Source organism: Pinus tabuliformis, chromosome 5_1 (assembly GCF_031772625.1).
Source record: "Pinus tabuliformis cultivar Carrire ecotype Pingquan chromosome 5_1, CPIR1, whole genome shotgun sequence".
In the NCBI taxonomy this organism is placed as follows: domain Eukaryota; kingdom Viridiplantae; phylum Streptophyta; class Pinopsida; order Pinales; family Pinaceae; genus Pinus; species Pinus tabuliformis.
In genome coordinates this window covers 6733979-6756227 of record NC_142305.1, presented here as the reverse complement: position 1 = coordinate 6756227, position 22249 = coordinate 6733979, and the positions used below count along the sequence as shown (strand labels likewise).

The 22249-nt window shown below is 38.7% G+C and overlaps 1 protein-coding gene across 5 annotated transcripts in view; it reads right to left on the bottom strand.

Moving 5' to 3' along the window:
• Window positions 1-7228: 7228 nt before the first annotated feature.
• LOC149163271 (uncharacterized) overlaps window positions 7229-22249 on the bottom strand; it is a 139749-nt gene continuing 124728 nt past the window's right edge. For all 5 annotated transcript variants that reach the window (XM_089430696.1, XM_089430698.1, XM_089430695.1 and 2 more), the window contains 3 exons: window positions 8144-8303; window positions 7882-8052; window positions 7229-7786 (listed from right to left, as the gene is read on the bottom strand). In XM_089430696.1, the coding sequence (XP_089286822.1) occupies window positions 7688-7786; window positions 7882-8052; window positions 8144-8281 (408 nt within the window). In that variant the 5' untranslated portion in view covers window positions 8282-8303 and the 3' untranslated portion in view covers window positions 7229-7687. The remainder of the gene's footprint in view (window positions 7787-7881; window positions 8053-8143; window positions 8304-22249) is intronic.

Genomic DNA, 22249 nt, shown 5'->3' with positions numbered 1-22249 from the left:
AACTGAACTAATTGAATCCATTGCTAGTGTTGATCAAACAATGAAATAGCTGCTACAGCTGTGCATTGCACAGTGACTAGTTGATAACAGAACTTTTTATGAGCCTTCAAAGATTTCAATGTTGACTATGAAGTTTAATTTATGAGGGTTTTTGCTATGTATGCTCACAAACACACATAGCAAAGTATCATTGTTGTGTATGCTAACAAGCAGACACAGCAAAGAATATTGTTGTGTGCGCTTACAAGCATACACAACAGCAAACAATGAAGAACTCTAGAGTCAAGACTCTAATTAAAAATCTAAAACAATGAAGAACTTACCTGTCCATTCGAAGCCAGTGCTCAGAGCTGCTTGCAGAATGGAAACTTCAAACCTTCGATCACTACACAATGGAAACCCCCAATCACTGCAAGTGAAAGATCAGATGACAAAAGTTAGTTAACTTTTCTAGAGCATTGGCCTCTCATGCAATGGGTGGGTTCCTCTAGAAGCTTTCCCATGCCATTTCCCACTATTTTTTTCATTTCTTTTGGGGGATTTTACTTGAGTTCCAACATGGAGATTGGAATTGGTTTCCATTGGAGGAACCAGTTCCCGACCCTTAGGAATTGCTTCCTCCAATGGGAAATTGTTTCCTTTAATTTTAAAAACAAATCCTATTTCAGGATCCAAACTTTAAAACTGGAAATGGATCCTTTCAAAAATTTACCAAATCTGCTCGAATCCAATTCGAAACCCCAATTTCCCAATTCCTTGATGAATCAGATCTGGGTAAGGGGCTAAGATAGCTGAATCCCATAACATTGCTAAAAACAGTCAATGGTACTAAGTATTGCAATATGTATGTGACATCAAGACAATGCATCCACGAGCAATAAAGAATACAGATACTTGTTCATTTCAAAAATGCCTAAAACCCATCTGTCTCAAATTATGATCTGTTAACTGCCTCCAAGGTTAGGTCGGCCCCCTTTTTATGTACATGCAGTAATATTAACAGTAGTTTCTAAAACATATATTGACACAATGCATAGATGAAAACTTTTCTGCAATTTAAATGCAGATACCGCTGATATGTTTTGGCAAAAGCAGAGTTAGTGCTACTGCTGCAAGCACCCATCCCTCATTAACAGCAGTTAAGAGTTAACGTTGAACTGACAATTCCATGACATACTTGAGAACATACTTGTTATGTAAAAAATTAGTTAACTTAGGTTTATTATTTAATTTTAATTTTAATTAGACGAAAGGGCACGATCATAAGATCATGCCCTTTCCCAAAGGGTGTCCATGGCGGTATATAAGCCAGGCACCCGCAATTGTAATATCATCATCTGTAATTCATCCTTTTTAAATAAATATTCATATATAATTTCTGCATATATCTTAAGTTTTCTGCTTCATTGGTATCAGAGCAGGTTGCTCCTCGGATTAGTGCTGCACAGATTAAATTCCGACACCGTCATTACACTCCGCGTATCCGATATCCTCTCTTCCTCTACCGTCGATCGTGCTGCCCACTTTGACGTCCACTTCTATTGACTTCTGTCACGCTGTTGAATCATAGCGTTAAAACTGGTTCGTACAGTGTGATCTCTGTGGGATATCTGCGTTGAATCGTAGCATTAACCCTGCTGTCCGTACGGTGTGCGGTACTTCTGCAGAATATTTGCACCGACAGATTGACGGTTAAAATTATTCGGACTGCTCCAAAAAAAAAGACATGACTGAGCAGGGGGGTCGTGACGGTCAACCATAAATAACGTTAATAACGTTATTTACAAACGGTCCAATATATATTTTTAATATAAATAACGTTATATAACATATATATATATAATAAATATAACGTGACATATAACACTACTTTATATATAATATATATAACTCATATATATAACGTGCTATATATTATATATAATATATATATATATATATAACTAACATATATATATAATTATATTATATATAATACATATAATTTAATTACTTAAATTTAAACATTTTAATTAATTAAAAATTATATATATATATATATATATATATATATATATATTTATAAAAGTTAATTTAATTAATTAAAAGTTATATATATAAGTTAGTTAATTAATTAAATCTATTTTAATTAATTAAAAGTTATATATATAAAATTTATTTTTGCTAAAAAAAAAAAAGAGAGGAAAAACATTTTAGCTGGCAAATAAATACACGCCCCCGCAGACCCGCTCAATGTCGACAATGACAATGGCGGATTTCCAAAAAAAATTGTTGGACGCGGAGCAAAAGATAAATAACAACCACGACGAGGTCAGTAAAAGATTAAATGAAGTCGAGAGCAAGCTTGGGGAGCAAGCAGACAAAATAAAAAATCTTTAAGATACGACAAATCGAATAGAAATAAAGATGGAAAATTACCATGTCCAGACAGAAGCAGGGATCAGAGAGGTCTTAACAATGCTGAAAAGTCTGTGTAAAAGGTCGAATTGTACACCCGAACAACTACTAAAAGAAGGTGAAGAGAATCAAGAACACATCTCGTCAGATTCAACTAAGTCCACAGACTCTCATGACAAAGTTGAATCCCCCAAAAAATCAGCGACACCCCACCAAGAAGCGAGTAACACAGCCTTTACAAACAAGCAACTCTGAGATAACTTTACCAATCAACACCCTTTTTTCGCTCAACCAGTAGCAACATACCAGCGACGGGCAAAAGTCGAGATGCCTAAATTCGATGGAAACGAAAAAAACAATGTTGCATGGATAAATAAAGCAGAAGAATACTTTGAGATATATGACATCAATGACGATGACGAAAAGCTCAGGTATGCATCCATGAAAATGGAAGGAGAAGCATATAACTGGTATATGTGGTGGAAAAAGACAACACACGTCATTAGCTGGAGAAAATTTAAAGATGCATTCTTCAAAAGATTCCAAGGTGTAAAGGAAGAAGAATTCTTTTCAAAACTCATCAAATTACGACAAAAAGGAAGTGTGGATGAATACACTCAAGAATGGGAGACCTTAGTAACACGAGTACCTGGGTTATCAGAATCTCGTCTAATTCAGTCATACATCTCGAGACTCAAAACCCATTTACAAGCAGAACTTGAGATGCATGACATTACATCTATAGAAGTAGCAAGACGAAAAGCAAAAACAGTCGAAAAGAAATCCGAACCAATATTTTGGTCAACAGCGGAAAAAGCTTATGCAAGACGAAGGATACCCCAGTATGTGGACTCAAATAATACAAGATATGTTCCACCACATCGTCGTGAAGATGAAAAATCTAATGTGGAAATGCAAAGGATAAAAGAGGGTAAATGTAAACGTTGTGGTGAGAAATGGGACCCCAAACATAGATGTGCTAAAGGAAAAGAACCAAAGAACCTATATAATTGTGAAGCAACCAATGATTCAAACAGTGAAGATTATGACATAGAAGACGCCCCAGAATTCTCACCAGAATTACATGATGGAAGTATTCCACAAGTGTCATTATCAGCTATGACAGGTATATCACAACCTCAGACTTTAAAGTTAAAAGGACACATAAAGAAGAACAACGTAGTGGTTCTCGTCGACTCTGGAAGCACACACAATTTTTTAGATGCAACCGTGGCAAAGAGACTCAATATCTTTTCATTTCCCTTACCAAACATGAAAGTGATGGTAGCTAATTGTAAGAAGATTGAAAAGGTAGGGAAATGCCATAAGGTCAATTTGCAGATTCAAGACTTTAATCTAGAGTCTCCATTCTTCATAGTACCGTTAGGAGGAGTAGATGTAGTCTTAGGTATCCAATGGTTACGAACTTTAGGTACTTATGCCGCCAACCATCAAGTACAATTTATAAAATTCAAATGGGGAGGTCAGAAGTACAAGCTACACGGATTCCAAGCACCAGAAAATCAAGTTGTATCATCATCTCAGATGATGAAGCTGAGTCGAAGAAGAGCACCTGCTTATGCAATACAATGTCACCAATTAGAAATGTTATCTGCAAATATGACCAGAGAAGAGTCACCAGAGATACAAGATCTGATTCGGAGGCATGAAAAAGTATTTCAAGACCTACCTATGAAGATGTCGCCTAATAGGGAAATTGAGCATACAATAGAAGTCAAGGCAAGATCAGACCCTGTCAACATCAAGCCATACCGATATCCACATCACCAAAAAACGGAACTTGAGAGATTAATCCAAGACCTTTTAAAATGTGCGACCTTGATCATCTTAGAATATCTGATCAAGTGGAAGGACTTACCCGAAGAAGACGCTTTCTGGGAGAATGAATCATTCTTCAACAACATCCGTCGTTACTTATGCTTTGAGGACAAAGCATTCTTTCGAGAGGAAGGCAATGTTATGTAAAAAATTAGTTAACTTAGGTTTATTATTTAATTTTAATTTTAATTAGACGAAAGGGCACGATCATAAGATCATGCCCTTTCCCAAAGGGTGTCCATGGCGGTATATAAGCTAGGCACCCGCAATTGTAATATCATCATCTGTAATTCATCCTTTTTAAATAAATATTTATATATAAATTTCTGCATATATCTTAAGTTTTCTGCTTCAACTTACCTGTCCATTCGAAGCCAGTGCTCAAAGCTGCTTGCAGAATGGAAACTTCAAACCTTCGATCACTACACAATGGAAACCCCCAATCACTGCAAGTGAAAGATCAGATGACAAAAGTTAGTTAACTTTTCTAGAGCATTGGCCTCTCATGCAATGGGTGGGTTCCTCTAGAAGCTTTCCCATGCCGTTTCCCACTATTGTTTTCATTTCTTTTGGGGGATTTTGCTTGAGTTCCAACATGGAGATTGGAATTGGTTTCCATTGGAGGAACCAGTTCCCGACCCTTAGGAATTGCTTCCTCCAATGGGAAATTGTTTCCTTTAATTTTAAAAACAAATCCTATTTCAGTATCCAAACTTTAAAACTGGAAATGGATCCTTTCAAAAATTTACCAAATATGCTCGAATCCAATTAGAAACCCCAATTTCCCAATTCCTTGATGAATCAGATCTGGGTAAGGGGCTAAGATAGCTGAATCCCAAAACATTGCTAAAAACAGTCAATGGTACTAAGTATTGCAATATGTATGTGACATCAAAACAATGCATCCACGGGCAATAAAGAATACAGATACTTGTTCATTTCAAAAATGCCTAAAACCCATCTGTCTCAAATTATGATCTGTTAACTGCCTCCAAGGTTAGGTCGGCCCCCTTTTTATGTACATGCAGTAATATTAACAGTAGTTTCTAAAACATATATTGACACAATGCATAGATGAAAACTTTTCTGCAATTTAAATGCAGATACTGCTGATATGTTTTGGCAAAAGCAGAGTTAGTGCTACTGCTGCAAGCACCCATCCCTCATAACAGCAGTTAAGAGTTAAAGTTGAACTGACAATTCCATGACATACTTGAGAACATCTACACAAACTTAATAAAATCAACTTGTAAAAATGAGAATGGAAGAGATACCACTGTACAGAAAGCATGAACACCTTATGCATCATTCCATGTCACCATATACCCTAGTCAATGTGTCAAATGTAAAGTTGAGGAAACTGCAGATCATCTTCTCTTGCCCTCTAACTTCATTCACAAATCTCTGACAACTGATCAAGAGTGAGGATAACTTCAACTTTTCTCACTCGCAAAGAATAATGTGAAATCTCCTATCAAAGACGGGGCTAGTCTGTACTCAATAATTTCAAAGAAAACCTGCCTAAAATCCAGTTAGCATTTCTTTTAGAATCATTTCCTTGAATGGTTGCAATATTTAGAGAAATTATATTATCTCCATTGTCAGTTTCTGGAGCCAACAAAGCCAGCATTCAAGGGAACACAGCATTGAGCACAACTACACTATACAGCGCTGCATAAGTGACTGCAGTTACCAATTGGCACTGCGAGTGGATATTGGCAGCTCATTTTTTCTGGCGATTGTTTATTATTTGTGCAATGGTCCATCATCGATGGTATTTAGAGGTTGTACTCTATGCATACAAATTTAGATTCTGTTATATAGTAAAGTTTAAACTATTTGAAATATATGTAACACAGAAAATTTCAAATTTGATTATTTAATAATAATGATCTACATGCTTTCATGTTTATTTTGATGTCTATGACGTAGACTTTTTATGAAATGAAGAATCTCACAATCTTTTGTAAAAGTTTTAGTATTTATCACCAATTTTTCTTTATTTAGTTTTATGTTGAGTTTTTTCCAACTTTTTCTAAGTCGCTGTCATACTTTTGCTCTTCAACTTTGCTGAGTCATTCCCAAATTGGAGTCCTATGACTACAGCTCTCAAGAGATAGGACTAGCAGCTAAGTGGTTGATAAGGGCTCTTAGTGATAATGCAGCTTAGCTGATTATCATTAGCAATATAATTGAGACAGCTAGAGACAAAAAATGGGCTAGTTGTCTGTTAACTTAAGAAAATTTGTTTGTGATAGACCCTCTGGCTTTGGGGCAAATTTAGAAAGGATGGGTGGAATTTGAAGCCCTGTTCCACTGAAACATCCAGACCTACTCAAAGTTGGAACCTAAGAAGTAATAACACTTGGGGCTACAAAACAGTGTTGCAAAACTGATATTTGGAAACAACATTGCAAGTGTCTAAAATTGAAATTAGGAAAAGGAAAAATCATATGTGAGATGTTCAATTAACAATTATGGACATTATATATTAACTGTTAATAGCTGCCAAGCGTCAAGAGTCAAAATTAATGAGTCTTGTTACCTCCCAAACCTGCATTTGAAGTATTAAGCCTCCAACACCATTAAGGCAAGCCTGGTGGAATTCAGGATTGCCGCCTACTGTCACCACAGCAGTTCCTCCCACTTCTGAGCTGGTGCTTTTTCAGCTCAACAGGAGGTATCCCTAAATACTGGCCTCAAAGTGAAGGTGGAGAAGATTAACAAGTTAATCAGATAAAAGATTCATTTGTGCTGAATCACTGCTGATTATATCAAATTCACAAGAATGGTGCCTGCCCTGTTGGGTTATAGAGTATTGAATATATACAGAGGCTTTGAAGTGAAGGTGGAGAAGATCAACAAGTCAATAACATAAAAGATTTATTAGTGCTGATTAGATCAACCAAACCATTAAGCCTATGCAAAAATGAAAATGCTCAAAACAGAACCATATTTTACATTTAACCATAAGTAATCTAAATAAACCATGTACGATGAATAGCCAAATCTGTCATAAAGCAAAACCTCAGAAGTAAAGCATGCGTGGTTATAACAGTCTCTGATTCTTCATCATTACAACAGAACAGCGGAAAACCAACCCAAGGGTTACACCTCCTACTCCAAGTTCAACTCCAAATCTTTTCAAGGGAAGGAAAAAGATCCACATGAAAAACCGAGACAAATTAACTTACCAAAAAACCTTGATTTACACAAAAAATAAAAATAATTGGAAGGCATAACTACAACTACAAGAGCAACAATTCCCTCTGGGGTTAGATTTTGGTCTTATTACGAAGCCCTGGGATTTCACTTCTCTCAAATCATTCCCCTTTGGAAAATCTCTCTCTTCTCGATTTATAGATTCCTCAAACAATATTTAATCATCCATGAAAAAACATCTTTATACAGCTCTTCAACCATATACAAATGGTAACCTAATACATTCTCGCTACCTACGGAATTCAGCAGTGAGGAACTTATCAACAGCCAGCATCAGTCCATCTGAAGTCAATGGTTCTTCCTTTGAAGCACCAATTTGGATGGAGGTCTGTATACAGTAATGCAATTTAAAATGAGTAATAAGGTTTATGAAAGTTTATTGGAGAAAAATATAAGCATGAAAGAAAAGAGATTAATGCACACCATTCTTGATGGTCGTCTTCCATGGCTGCCTCCACTCTTCTTGAAGACATCACTAGATTTGCGAACTGACATAGATGTTAATCTTGATGAGGCAGAAGAACCAAAGCACATGCACGAGCCCTTCCAGGTTCCAACTTTTCTTGACCTTCTAATTCTCTTCAACTCCTCAACCTATACATCATTCATTCTTCAAAAATATAGACCTCAACAACATGATTTGGTCACTTCGTTAAGTAAGTCCAACAATCAATATCATTCTTACTTGTTGGAAAGCTCTAGCAAGAGCATGCTCGTAGAAATCCAATAGTTGTTGATCATTAAAGGGAAGTTGGTGCCCATTGAAAGGGATTGCACACAATGAGATTTGAGACAAGGGAACCTCTTCAGATGTACTCTCCATATTTGTTCACCTATGATTATAGCTGCCAAAGAATAAAGAAATTAAATGTCATATTCATATATAAATTATCAACTAGCATAGATTCATCTAAACCCTAGATATATTGAGCACCAAGGGATCAAAAAGCAATGTGCAAACTTCTAATGATCTGGGGTTTATATATATATATATATGGAGACATTCAAGAATAACAAGATCGTGTTACAATTATCTAAATGTTGAACAGGTTCCTCCACATGAAGCCCCTTCGAATGATAGCATTCAATGATTTTAATATCCTTTGAGATAATTTCCTTTTGCAGTAAAAAAATTAACATAATCCAGGTTATACCAAGCACAGCTACCAAGACTTGGGTTCGGAGCTAGGACTTAGCAAAGTCATGGAGGATGAGGATTCTTTGTGGATGTTCAAGCACATACATTCTTTGGGGAATGGTACCTTCAAGCTTAGAGACGAGTCTAGGTCTAAGTGGTTTACAATTAGTACAAACTTACTTCCCTGGTTAGGGTTCAAGCAAAGGGCTTTAGAAGATGTGATAGTCGGGACGATGGATTAAAATCAACGTTAAAAGTGCCTTTATAACCTTCTGACATCAAGACAGATTATAAGGTGGCTCCAACACATTGGAAAGGTTGTAGTGATCATGATGTGTAAGATCGACATAGTCTTTCTCCACAAAATATGAAAGTGAAATGAAAGGGTGCCTCAATTTCTGGGGTACAAAGGGAGGTAGAAATGGAGTAGACTAGTGTTAACTTAGTGGTAGAATATACTAGTGTTGAACTATTGATTCAAAAGGAGCAAAGACCAATGGATGCCAAGGCACACGGTGGCGATGAAATGGTTCAAAACAAAGTTGAGGATAGGGGTTTAGTTGCAAGGTGGGGAAAAAAGGTTGAAAGTGTGTAAACCTCTAAAAGCTAAAGCGGACCAAGTTATCAAGATGTCCAATAAAACATTAATTGAGAGTTTTTATGGAAGGCACATATCTTAATCATACCTTGCATTGTGAATATAACATGTCTAACGACCTTTGTTAAGGGTATGTGCATGGTCATTATACAATGGTTGGTATTCCATTTCCAATCAATAAATGATGTTGCGCTGATAATGGGCTAAGGTGGTTCTAGGGTTTGATGTCTTTACCTCTAGATAAATGGATGTGGAAGTTTGATCCTAGGTCAATGGTGGCCTCTCTATATCCAGTGTGTCTCAAGTTACTGAGCATAACTTTAGAAATCGAGTCTGTCGATGTTCTCAAGGAGATGGGGAATAATATTGGGACACTTCTAGAATTTGAAGAGCATTTTAAGACAGAGACCTCTCATACAACTGCACATATCTTAGTGGAGTTGGAGCTGAAATTGAAATTGGAAGCCAAACATATATCCAATCACTAGACTATGCAAATATTCCCTTTAAGTGTTCAAATTGTCACATTTATGGATATTTCATGAGCAATTACTTTCTAAAATTTCGTCAAAAAGAATGGAGAAGGAAATCTAACTATGGCATTGGACAACACAAGGATAAGGAAGTTCAAATGATGAATGGCAGTGATGAAAAGGCCCAAAAGTCTATTAGAGAGGCCTCTTAGGAGGAGGATACATGGAACCAAGGATTCAATGGAAAGAAAAATGGACACGGATATCTCAACTCGAGGTGAAGAAGAGGTTTTGGAAACTTCTTTCAGTTTTCTTTGAGATGGATTTCAACCTACGTCAAGGGAGTCAATCTTTAGTATGGAACTGAGGGAAGAATTGATAAGACCTGGGAATAAACCTAGTTTAATAACTAAAGGAGAGTTTACCCTAGATATTGAGGGTTGTAGATACCATCTCCAACCCAAAAAGGGGTCCTATTGTGAAGCAAATGATGGGGTCATAGGAAGCTTCAACGAAGATATAGGGGAGAAGGGTTATCAGATAGTAAGGGATAGAAAATCTCATTTTTCCATTGCTTTAAGGGGAAACAAAAAACCCTTAAGGGGCCCTTTGAGCAACATAAGTCCTTATACAATTCATCCAATAATAATCACATCCCTTGATATCCAACGGTTGGGTAAGCCCTCCAAAAAACTTTCCTGGAAAGTTAATGGACCTACATAAGCCTGACATTATAATGCTTCAAGAGGCAAGCAAAAAGGTAACAAGATTAGGGAAGATTTCCCTAAGAAATTAAAGGACTAGGCATTTCTAATAGGACTAATTAGGGAAGTCTAGAGGTTTGCTAATAAGACTTGGAATATGAATTTATCCATGAGGATACAAATATTATATATTAAATGTGTGAATAAGAATAAGAATCATTTACAAATGAGAACGAGAGGCTTGCTTATATATTAGGCAAGTGTCTCTTCATGAAGAGTCATGTCTCAATTAGACATGCCTCTTCAACCTAATTACTACTTAACTAATAATTATTTATGCTTATTATCATTTATATTATTTTACATTATTTATATATATTTTATTCGTTACATTGCCTCCTTCCTCAAAGCTTGTCGATGAAAAAAGGCTTGATCTCTTTTTCGACTTCGAATGTCTTTCTCTCTCGGAATAGTCATCCTCGTCGATACAAGTCGACATGATCTTCTTAGTGACAAACAAAATTGTCTCACTGAGAAGGGATCAGACCATCCGAGATTAATCTTCTGTATAGTATTTTGATCACTGGAATCTTGTAACAACTTGTTAGCATAAGACTGGATTGAGGTTACATCACTATTATATGGAACATCAGTTTGTTGTTTCTGGTCTGAATGGTACCGATACGTAGCATGGTTGATTGGTCTACTCTCATGATTACTACAACCTTTCCCTAAGAAATTAATTACTCCAAAAGACTTGGAATATAAAATAAATTCATATTCCAAGTAGAATTGATGGATGTTGGCCCCATTAAGTGTACTCCTACTTGGTGGAAGTTAAGGGTACGAGAGGAACAGCTAGCCAAAAAGCTTGATAGATATCTAGTGTCATAAGCAATTATGAATATTCTACAAGGATAAGGACCTCGGTTAAGGTGGGAGGTGACTAAGAATCATTAATTCTACTCCATAAAGAAGGTTTAGTAAGCCTCCAAATCCATTTAAATTAAATTCTAAGTGGCTTGAAGATTTTTTCAAGAATTTAGTGGAGAAGGCTTAACGGTTAGGTTGTGATGCCTCATTAACATAATCTGCTAGTCTACAACTATAATCAAACCTCAAAAAGAGTTACGAAAGCAGTGTCAAATTAGGCACATGTTAAGAGGAGAGGATAATCAGGCTCTAGTTTTCGTCGAAGAACAAATTGCAGCCATTTATGCACAATATTTCGAGAGGAATTTGATGAAGATGCAAGGAACAATTTAATGAAAAAGGAGAGAACTAAGAGGATGTTACTAGAAGTAAAAGAAGCTCAATGGAGACTTAAGAGTAGGGCTTTATGGGTGCCAATGGTGATGAATATGCCAAATACTTTCAAAACCTTGTGATCATTGGAAAAATATTTATACCATAGAGGATTACAGAAAGAAGATGGATCCAATACTAGGTCTTTAAGGAGATAGCTAGGAATAGGAGCTACTTATTTTAGTGGGTTTATATAAAGAACAGGGCATAGTAAATATAGCAGAGATTATGAAGATTACTCCCTGCTTCCCAATTTTGTTGTGTAGGAGGAAAATGTCTCATTAATTAAAGAAGTGAAAGGATGAAATGAAATATGTGCTAGCTTCTTTTCAAAAGGACAAGAGTCCAGGGAAAGATGACTGAACTATAGAATTCTTCATAGGTTTTTATGATATGCTAGAAGACTTTTTAGAGTAGTTGAGATTCGGAGAACTCTAGGAAATCAAGGAAGATTTTGGGGGCTTTCAATTCAACATTCTTATCCCTAATCCCAAAAGAGGATAATTCCGCATCATTTGAGGATTTCAAGACTACTCCCCTTCAGAATTCATATGTAATATTATAACTAAAATCATAGCTATAAGGACGAAGAAGATTTTCTCAACGTCCATTTCCACAGAACAATTTGGTGTTTTGGATGGCCTACGAATCCATGAAGTAATAGGGATGGCTCATGGAGGCTTACACTCTATAAAAACTCAAAAGTTGAAACTTGAAAGCTATGGTTATGAGGACAAACTTATCCAAGGCATATGGTAGATCTAACTATCTATACCTGAGTGTTATTTTGATTCACATAGGGCTTTGTGTGCAAATTGTGAACTAGATTATGGATTGCATGTCATCAGCTTCATTTGTTGTCCTAGTTAATGGATCTACTCTAGGCCTAGTTTTTGAAACTTGGTTTGCACAGGGCACTTAAACGATGCAGGAGCAGCAAGATTGGATGGTCCAGTGTTGTGAAAGGCAGGGATACTGATACTTTGATGATGTGAAACTCACTTAGTTATTAACTCTTGAAAAGATGGGATGCCCTCCTGTGATGGTCCTCCTTTCATACAATTGGAAGCATGTTCAGCATCTTTCGGCATTTCCTGTAGTGATCTGTCTGATGTCCAGCCAGATCTCATTGATCCAGACAATCGAAGTGGTGCAAATCCTATATTTCTGAGGTATGTAATGAGAATGTCACTGCTAACTTTTGATGGCTAGAACGAGGGGGTCAAATGCAGCTCACTTCTATTTATATCCCTCTTACGCGAAGATTGTGTGTCCATGAAGTAACAGAGGCCAATTATTGTCATTAACCAGCAACACATGACAGCAGGAGATAGTTCCGAGCTCAAATACATACGTCCAAGGAATAACGGAGTGCTATTATTGTTGTTAAGCAGCAACACATGACAGAAGGAGATACTTTCAAGCTCATATACATAGGTGTTTACAAAACATGGGATATGGTTCCACAGAATAAGGACTTAACATGTTCACTGCTGGGTGGCACAAGTACAGATACATATCCATTGCTGATGGGCAGCATTATCCCTGCAGAAAACTAGGCCTTCAAAGCAGACAAGTAAAAGATTAGGGGGATGGTGGAGTGTTCCATTAGCGTGGATCCACTTTCCTAAGGAGAAGCTATTTCAGTAAGTCTTTAAGACTGTGAGATGCATACTTCGGACCTATGGAGGCCCTCAGCCCTTAGATCAGAGTTTATGCATCTTATATTTCCTCTTCATCTGAAAATGATGTTGCTGTATATATATGTAGAATTCGAGTTGGGATATTTAGGCTGAGCCGACCTAATGAACTCAAATTGTGGGAAGGCCTACCTCTGTAAAAGTAATGAGAATCTGATGACAGGGCCAACCTCTTTGAGTGCCACTAGAAATGTGAATACCTTGGAGAGCCAAGCGCATGTTAAATAATTTATTTGTGAACTCAAGGACTGAGTGCTGGGTGTCATTTTGGAAATCCATGTTTTACACACATATAAAAAAAATTGGGATTTCTTTTTGCCCATGTTTGAAATCTGTACCCACCAATTTTGTGGGGAAAACACAGTATTTGGAGGGCCTCTGTTATATATATATATATATATATATATATATAACGATTAATTAGTGATTAGTATAGAAAATGCATGTCTCTAAGGACATGACCATTCATGAAGGGGCACCTGCCTAGGTATATAAGTGGGCCCTCCTTTGTAACAATTCCATCATATCTTATGCACATTTTTTATATAAATATATCATTGTCCTATCATGGATATGTTACCCACCACCTGTGGGTAGTATATATAGGAGAAAATATTTTTTTCACAGATGGTCCTTAGTTGGTAACCCATTGCAACTACCAGATAGCTCGATGTGCCATTGTCTCTGCCATCTGAGCCAGCCATGTGGTCCCTCGACCACTTGTTATGATTGTATGTTTGAAGGTGGGCCTCCTAACCCCGAAGGTATGAATTTTCATTAGTGTAGTTAAGTAATCTTCCTTACTTGTCATGGGCACTTTTGAGCATATATTGGTGGGGGGATACGACGGAAATAGTGGGTTAGGTTTGTATTCTTGTCTCCATTGCCCAATTTCGTGGTTACCCTTGTATCCTAGTCCCGTGTAATCCCCTATACTGGCCATTAGCTTTAGGGCTGGCACTGCATGGGAAATCCTGATTTTGGTTGCGTGGTCCCGCTTCCCGACACCATCTATATCATTCCCCTTTCATTCATTTTAGCCCCATTCATCTCTTTCCCCATCCTGGTCCACATGTGTCCATTAGGTCCACATAGGGGTAGCTTCCCCCTCCCCTTGTCCACACCTTGGGTTAGTCGTCGAGTGATGCCCCGAAGGTTGATGCAACTAAAAAGAAAAGAAAAAACATAATTTGGCCACTCTCACCAAGAAATGTACCACAAAATGCAAATGATGGCTGGGGCATACAAATTTAGCACGTGGGCAAAAGCCAAACATGAGCTCTCCCCCTTATCCATGACCATCACCCTGGTTCCTATGGGCCCCAGATGAGCCCCCTCCATAATTACGGAACCCATGATTGCCCCAACCCCCGGTGGGTGATGAACTGCCCCACCTTAAGGAGGTATCCACTGCTATTTATTACACATCATGCTCTCATCCCTTGGAGCCCCGAGCAGTTATGAAGAAAAATCAATCAAAGGCAAAAGGTGTATGAAGAAGGGTGGAAAAACAAAGGTCAGGGTAACTCATGTACCACGATTTTCTCCCGCCTATAATCATATACCCGGGTATGGGCTTCCCTTATTATAGCTACCCTAGTACCATGACATGTGGTCTAAATGATTCCCCTGATTCCGACTGCACTCCATTACTATATCATTTACCATCTACCATTTGAGGGATGTACCATGGACATGTCACACTCCTTTAAAGGTTGAAACCACCTAATAGGGTCCTTGAGTAACCCCCTTATTGTGCGTGGAGACACTGTACATGCTAAAGCCCATTATGGAAGGGCATGCCACCATGAAGTGCCCCATTGATTCCATGACTCGTAAGCTCTTTTACTTGATTATTCTAATGATTTGTTGTATCGGAGGGCAAACAGGACACATTGGATCTTATGCAAGAGTGCAAGTGGGTCTCCATTTGGGGCTTGGTCTCCTTATACAGGGTCCTAAACCTCCAGAGGGCCAAACTGGCAACTGTAGGGTGAGCGTTGAGAGCCATGGGCCTCCACCATGTTGAAGAATCTAGGGCATATGTCGTTAGTGAGATTCTTCTATGTGATAACTATTTGTGAGGCATTTTATCTTTAGATTATTAGCACAATATTTTGTTGATTTCATTAGTGTGTGTATTTCTTACTTCATCAAATAGCTATTAGAACAAAGAGACAAGAACACAAGAAATTGGCATTCTGCCAGGGCCAAAACCTCTCCCTCTTGGAGAGGAAAACCCGCACAAAATTCTTCTTATAGAGATTCTTATTGACGAACACCAAGACCACAACCCTTGACTTACTATGTCACTCCAAGACCAAGACACCAATCCTCTGATTTGTCACTGTAGAGATCATCACTGCTGCTATACTGTTGTTCCTTCAATGAGATCTTCATAATGTCAACTAGTTCACTGTTGCTACTCCATTGCCGAGATTCTCCTTATCTTCTTCAGAATCATGAAAATCATAATTGTCACTATGCAAAGATTGTAACTAGCTATGTCGAGACTGTGACTAAGATGTTGCATCCAACATATCACACAGCTACGCCAAGACTATGACTGAGATGTCACGTGATTGCGTTCAGTATTTCACAAGACTGTGTTTTGTATGCCAAGGATATATCTCACACGACTGCGTTTGTATTCACAAGACCGCGTTTTGTATGTTATACAGCTACCCCGAGACTATATCATGTGATCCTTCTTCGTCACAGGTGTGTCGAGAATATGATACTAAGATTGTTACCATCGAGACAGAGCATCCACCGAGATAGTGATAACATTGAGACAGGAGTGTCGAGGTAGTGTTTGTGTGGAGATCGTATAAGGATGTCGAGACAGAGTGTCCTCCTCTGTCACCGAAACAGAGTACCCATCGAGATCATATACCGAGATTCTGTCACTGTTTTGTATCATCGAGATCATATATCGAGTATGTCACTGTTTTGTATCACCGAGATACTATATCGAGTATGTCACTGTTTTGTATCACCGAGATACTATCCCTTCCTGTATCATATGAAGTTTTAGAGTGATCTGAGGTTCTATGTCTTCGTTGATCACTCTAACAAAACATATATATATCTATATATATATATATATATATATATATCTATATATATATATATATATATATATATATATATATATAGTTATTTGACCATGTATGCAAGTCGACATGAGCCAGTGAACCGTTGCGTCCTTTTGTTGAGCCGACATGTCATCTATATATACTTTGAAGCCGACTTGACTGTCTTTCTCATCGTTTTCACAGGCAGACTTCTTCTTTGGAGGATGGTGCTTGTCTTGGAGGGCTACTTGACACTAGGTTGACCCATGTACATTACATAAATGCTCAAGAAGATCTCTTTAACATGATTTTGACTCTTTGACTTTCCTAGACCTATGGAATGAGCAAGAAACTCATTCATATAATTTACAAAAATAATATTTCTTTTTCTTGACAAGTACAAAGATCAAAATTACATTGACAAATACCGAACCTAGTTACACTTTTCTTCAACACACCATAGCAGATATTGCTTCATGGTCCCCAACAACGTTCATTGATTGCTCAAGTTCCACCATTTAGATGAGGATGATTCCCTTGGTTCACCATGCCCAACCATCTCCACACTTGCACCATATACTTGGCAGATGTTCCAAGGTCCAGAGGATCTCTCCCGCTATAGAGGAAAGGCTTATGTCATCAATCTAGCCCTTGCAGATGGTTTACAGGCATTTTCGATCCAATGGAGACCCATGAGGATGTCATTGTGCGCCCACACTCATTTGGGAGCACCACAGGTTCTTGCTTGCAAAACAAGGGGCCAACTCCTTGTCCACTATGTTTGGAGTCCATTTCTACATCATGGCGCCCCTTGGACTTCATTAGGTCTCCTCAAAAGCCCAACGACTCACCTTTTTTATCATTCAACCCTCTTGAGAGGCTTATTCTTATGTTATTGAGCTATTTGGTGGGCTTGTCACCAAAAGTATTGTTATTATGCACATTATTTTATTCTAGGGGCATTATTAGTCCAAATTAGGCTATTCAAATCCCTTAGAGGATTGTATAAATAGAAGAGACATTCTCTCTCATTCATCATCACATGGATTGGGTTATTAGGTCCTGTGAGATTTTCGCTATCCCTTTGGAGGATGAGTTTGGATGATATGGATGAATTTTGATGTTTGGATTTCTCTCTCTTGTCTTGGAGCTTCATTATTGGCATAATTTGATGATTGGATATACCCTTTTGTACATGTAAATGTTATTTTCATGTTTATTCTTGTTATTTACTTTGTCACATGAATATTGATGGAATTTTCGCTATACAAGTCTGAAATTTACAGCTTTTCTATACGAATTGGTAGAAATTGTGATCTTTTATAGCGTTGCATCATGTCATGGGCCATGTATGAATGGGTGAATGTTCCTAGAGATTATTTGCATTAAATGCATCTCGATAAGTCATCAATTATTGCAAGTCGAAGTATAAATTCCTTGAAGCAGTTGCTCTCATGCCCTAATGCCATGCGAAGTTGTTTGAAGGCCTCCTTGATTGGGTGAACTCTTTCCAAACCATAAATTTTCCTTGACTCCATCTCTCCCAAAGGACAAGGCACTAATCCTCCATAGGTGATCACTTTCAAATTTTATTTCTCTCACCTCTCCCTCTTTTTCTAGGCCTAGCCTCCATAGGTCACCTAGGGCATCACTTTTCTCATGATTTAGCCATCCAAAGAATTCGATCTCTTGCCCACAACTGCGCTGGTGTGTCCTCTAGAGGCCCTCCAAATTTCATGAAATTCTGATGGTGGGATCTTGAGATATTTCAAGCCCTAGCTCGAAGATCGATTCTTGCCCTTGGTTTCCCATTGGCTAGTGACCTCATTGGGATCATAGCATTAAATCATCAAAAGAAGATTCTTTCTTTGATCCCCTTCCCTTCCCTAATTAGGTCAAGTACATCCTTGGTTGATCAACTCCATACCCTTCACATAATTTTGGTACCCCGCTTGGCTTCGTGTAGTCCCACAACCTATTAGCTACTCTCATGCCCTGATGCCACGTGAAGTTGTTTGAAGGCCTCCTTGACTAGGGAAACTCTTTCCAAACCATAGATTCTCCTTGACTCCATCTCTCCCAAAGGGCAAGGCACTAATCCTCCATAGATGATCACTTTCAAAGCTTATTTCTCTCACCTTTCCCATAGGTCACCTAGGGCATCACTTTTCTCACGATTTAGCCATCCAAAAAATTTGATCTCTTGCCCACAACTGTGTTGGTGTGTCCTCTAGAGGCCCTCCAAATTTCACGAAATTCCGATGGTGGGATCTTGAGATATTTCAAGCCCTAGCTCGAAGATCGATTCTTGCCCTTGGTTTCCCATTGGCTAGTGACCTCATTGGGATCATAGCATTAAATCATCAAAAGAAGATTCTTTCTTTGATCCTCTTCCCTTCCCTAATTAGGTCAAGTACATCCTTGGTTGATCAACTCCATATCCTTGACCTAATTTTGGGTCCACTTGGCCCTTTGTGGTCCCGCAACTTGTTGACTCCAATTCCACAAAGATCACTTAGAAGTCAAGCATCCATAAGGCCTTTTGAGACTAGGGGTTTCCTTGATAAGACATATTCTCAAACCCTAACCTCAAAAGCCCTCTTAGCCCTTCCTAGAGAGCCCATCACCTTGCTTCTAAAGCAAGCAACCCATTTAATTGAGTCTCTCTTGTGAATAGGCCTAGGAATCACTTATCTTATCATTGACTATATATTCTCGTGATTCCTCATATACCGAGACTCCTCCCATTGGTGAAAGTCCATAAAGAGTAGGGAGCCTTAGCTGAGGTGACCGCAGGCTATAGCTCTATTGTTGCCCTTGACCTAGTAGTTGCCCTATAGGATCCCCTCCTAGGACCCCTGCTAGTTTAAGCGGTAACAAGATATTTATATATTTCAGATTTTCTGAGTATTTTGTTGCGTATACGATCTTTGTTTGTTACATTGGTATCAAAGTTGTTCAATCCTCTTGCCGCTCAACAATTGCACAAGGCCAATCTGATCTGGCCCTTGGCCATCAATCTTGTCAAGTTCACTGTCATTGCGATTGAGCCTTTTAGCCAAAGAACGCTTGTTTGGAGGTTCCCCATAACATTGTCAGACCTTTGGCCATAAAAAAAATGCATATATAAGAGATTAAAAAAGAAGAAGAGATATTATCATTTAGAAATAAAAATAATAAATAAAAGAAAGTATATCAATTGTGAAAAAAACATGGCTGCAAGCTCTACAACCCCAACGTTCGATCAAACTGCAACTCCCATTTTCACGCAAGTTCCTATTTCTTCCATTTTACACATGTGGGCAAATAAATTGTTGTAACCTATTTTTACCTATGCAATTTATTCTTAAATTGTATAGTTTCCAAAACAAAACAAAAATATTTTTATTAGCACTTTGTAATAAAGTCGAGCATATGTTCAAAAATGTCGCGTTAATTTAGGCGCAAATAAATTTGTTTAAATGTTTTTTTTTAAATAACGCCGCCAATGAAGTTATCCATCGAGCAACTTTCAACGCCCCAGATTATCTCCACTCGAATCAACGTACAATAAATGATTGCGGGACCCTCCCACACTTCCGACAGTTAATGAAGGGGGGGGTCCGCAAAATGGTTTCGGGGAAACCACCCATCATGACATGTCGGGCGCTGATCCATTACGGGACCCTCCCTCATCAAATCGTATACTGCCAAACCCCCCCACCTCCCGCAAACCACCTTCCATCCACTCTCTCCCACCGCTACCACCTCCGCCAACTTAGCACTTCTGCCACCACAACTGCCAAATTGACCCCCGCCATTTTTCTAATAAATTTAGTAAATTAACTATTGCAGTCATTTATCCCTTCCCGCCAACGTCCCGATACTTGATTGGTGACGTGCCAAGCATTAATACCTATAACGGTTATTTCAAATTATCTCATAAGCCATTTATCCTCCATTCACCTATCTTTTTCCTTCATTTCTCCAGTGTTGCATAGGTGGTCAGCGACAGAAGGTATTAGAATTCCACAGTCGGCCATTTCAATTAGCCAACAATTTCCAAGTATTCTTAATCCTTTGTTCTCTTTTAATCTGAAATGGCTAGCTAGAAGGGGAAATCCAAGATCTCTGTTGAAAACCCTATGCTTCCTCCAGTTCCTAATTTAGATGAATTCCCTCTAGTAGATACCGATTAAATTTGTTTTCCCCCAGACTTATCACTTTCCTGAGTTTATTACCTGGTGTGAGAACTGTTTTTTTTTTTTTTTTTTTTTTTTTTTTCTGCGTAAGACTAAGCTATTTATATTACAAAATATCAAAAATTACAGCAATTTTTACATCAGGGCAGTGGCCCTGCATCTCCAGAGAGATTGGCAATTTCCCCATAATGGACCTTTCAGTGATGACACTGTTACAAAAATGGATCAACACGGTGCAAAGTTCCGACACAGTGGACATAGGAATCGACACAGTGGGTACATAAATCGACAGACAGCATATAAACCGACACAGTGGACATAAAAATCGACACATTGGACACATACATCGACAGAATGACAAACAGACAAAGAGAGCAGAAGAGACGAACAGAGAGTTGCGTTCCTTTCCCGGCAGCGAAGATCAGAATGATGGCTGAGCTAATCCTCATCAGTTGTGTAAGGCTCATCCTTCATTTTGCCTTTGAGCTTCTGGGATTTCTCCGTGTCCGAGAGCAAAGACCTCTGTACCGGCTCACTGGGGCCAGCATCAGCTGCTTGTGTGGCTGGGGGAATGTCTTCTCTAGTTGGCCGCCTCATATCAACCGCAGGAACTTGCATATCAACCATTGGCACATTCAGGTCTTCCAATTGCCCCCTGAGACTGCTGCAATGTTCCACCGAGACTGAGACAATGAGAGTGTTGTTCTCCAGAGTGCAGGGGATCCGGTAGCGAACAGCCGGATGCTCCACATGTCCACAGTCCATAATTTCTCCCCACACTCGCATATTGCTGCGGCCTGCAAGTCTGCTTGAGTTCCTATGCTGCTCAGAAGTGATTTCCACCGAGGAGGAAGGCGAAACGACTGGCCTCTGTGTTGCAGCACGTCCCCTGGAGCCGCCACGACGACTGCTCATCCTGGGCCTTTCTCTCTGCATCTCCAGACAAGAATTCCTCTGAGAAATCTTACACTGAACCAGAGAATGTTCCGTCTCTGCCAGCGCTTGCTCGGACGGCTTGAAGGAATGCGGGAAGGCGGCATTGGGTTCAGGTTTAAGGAGCGCCATCAACATCGCTCTCTGCTGCGCAATGAATGCCGAAGAGACGGGCTTTAAAACCCAAGTTACCTCTCCCTTAATCGCATTAACTGTGCCTGCGTGCTGTTTCATTGTGGCTCGTCCGGGCTGACACCTGCCCATGTGACGAGCCACATGCCTATCGCGCGGTGAAATCACCCACATCCGGGACCTGGTGTGAGAACTGTTATATACCTAGTCAGAGAGCAATTGTAGCCAGAAATGGGGAATGCTTGTTCTCCATAACTCCATAATCTATTTTCCAAGCCCTATAAATCAATCCTCCAAGTCCCCTTCACCCATTTTCAATAGCTTCAATGATGGAATCAGTGTTACTTGGGAGCGGGAGCGACATTTTCAGAAGCTCCCGGTTTGGGAGCGAATCCCGGAGCGTTTTTTATATAATATATATATATATTGTATTTTTTATATTTTGATACATATATGTCAACAAAAACATGTAGAATAATGAATTAGATATAAAAAAACATAAAAAACATAGATTGAACCATATAACAACAATCATCTAGAAGTTATAATC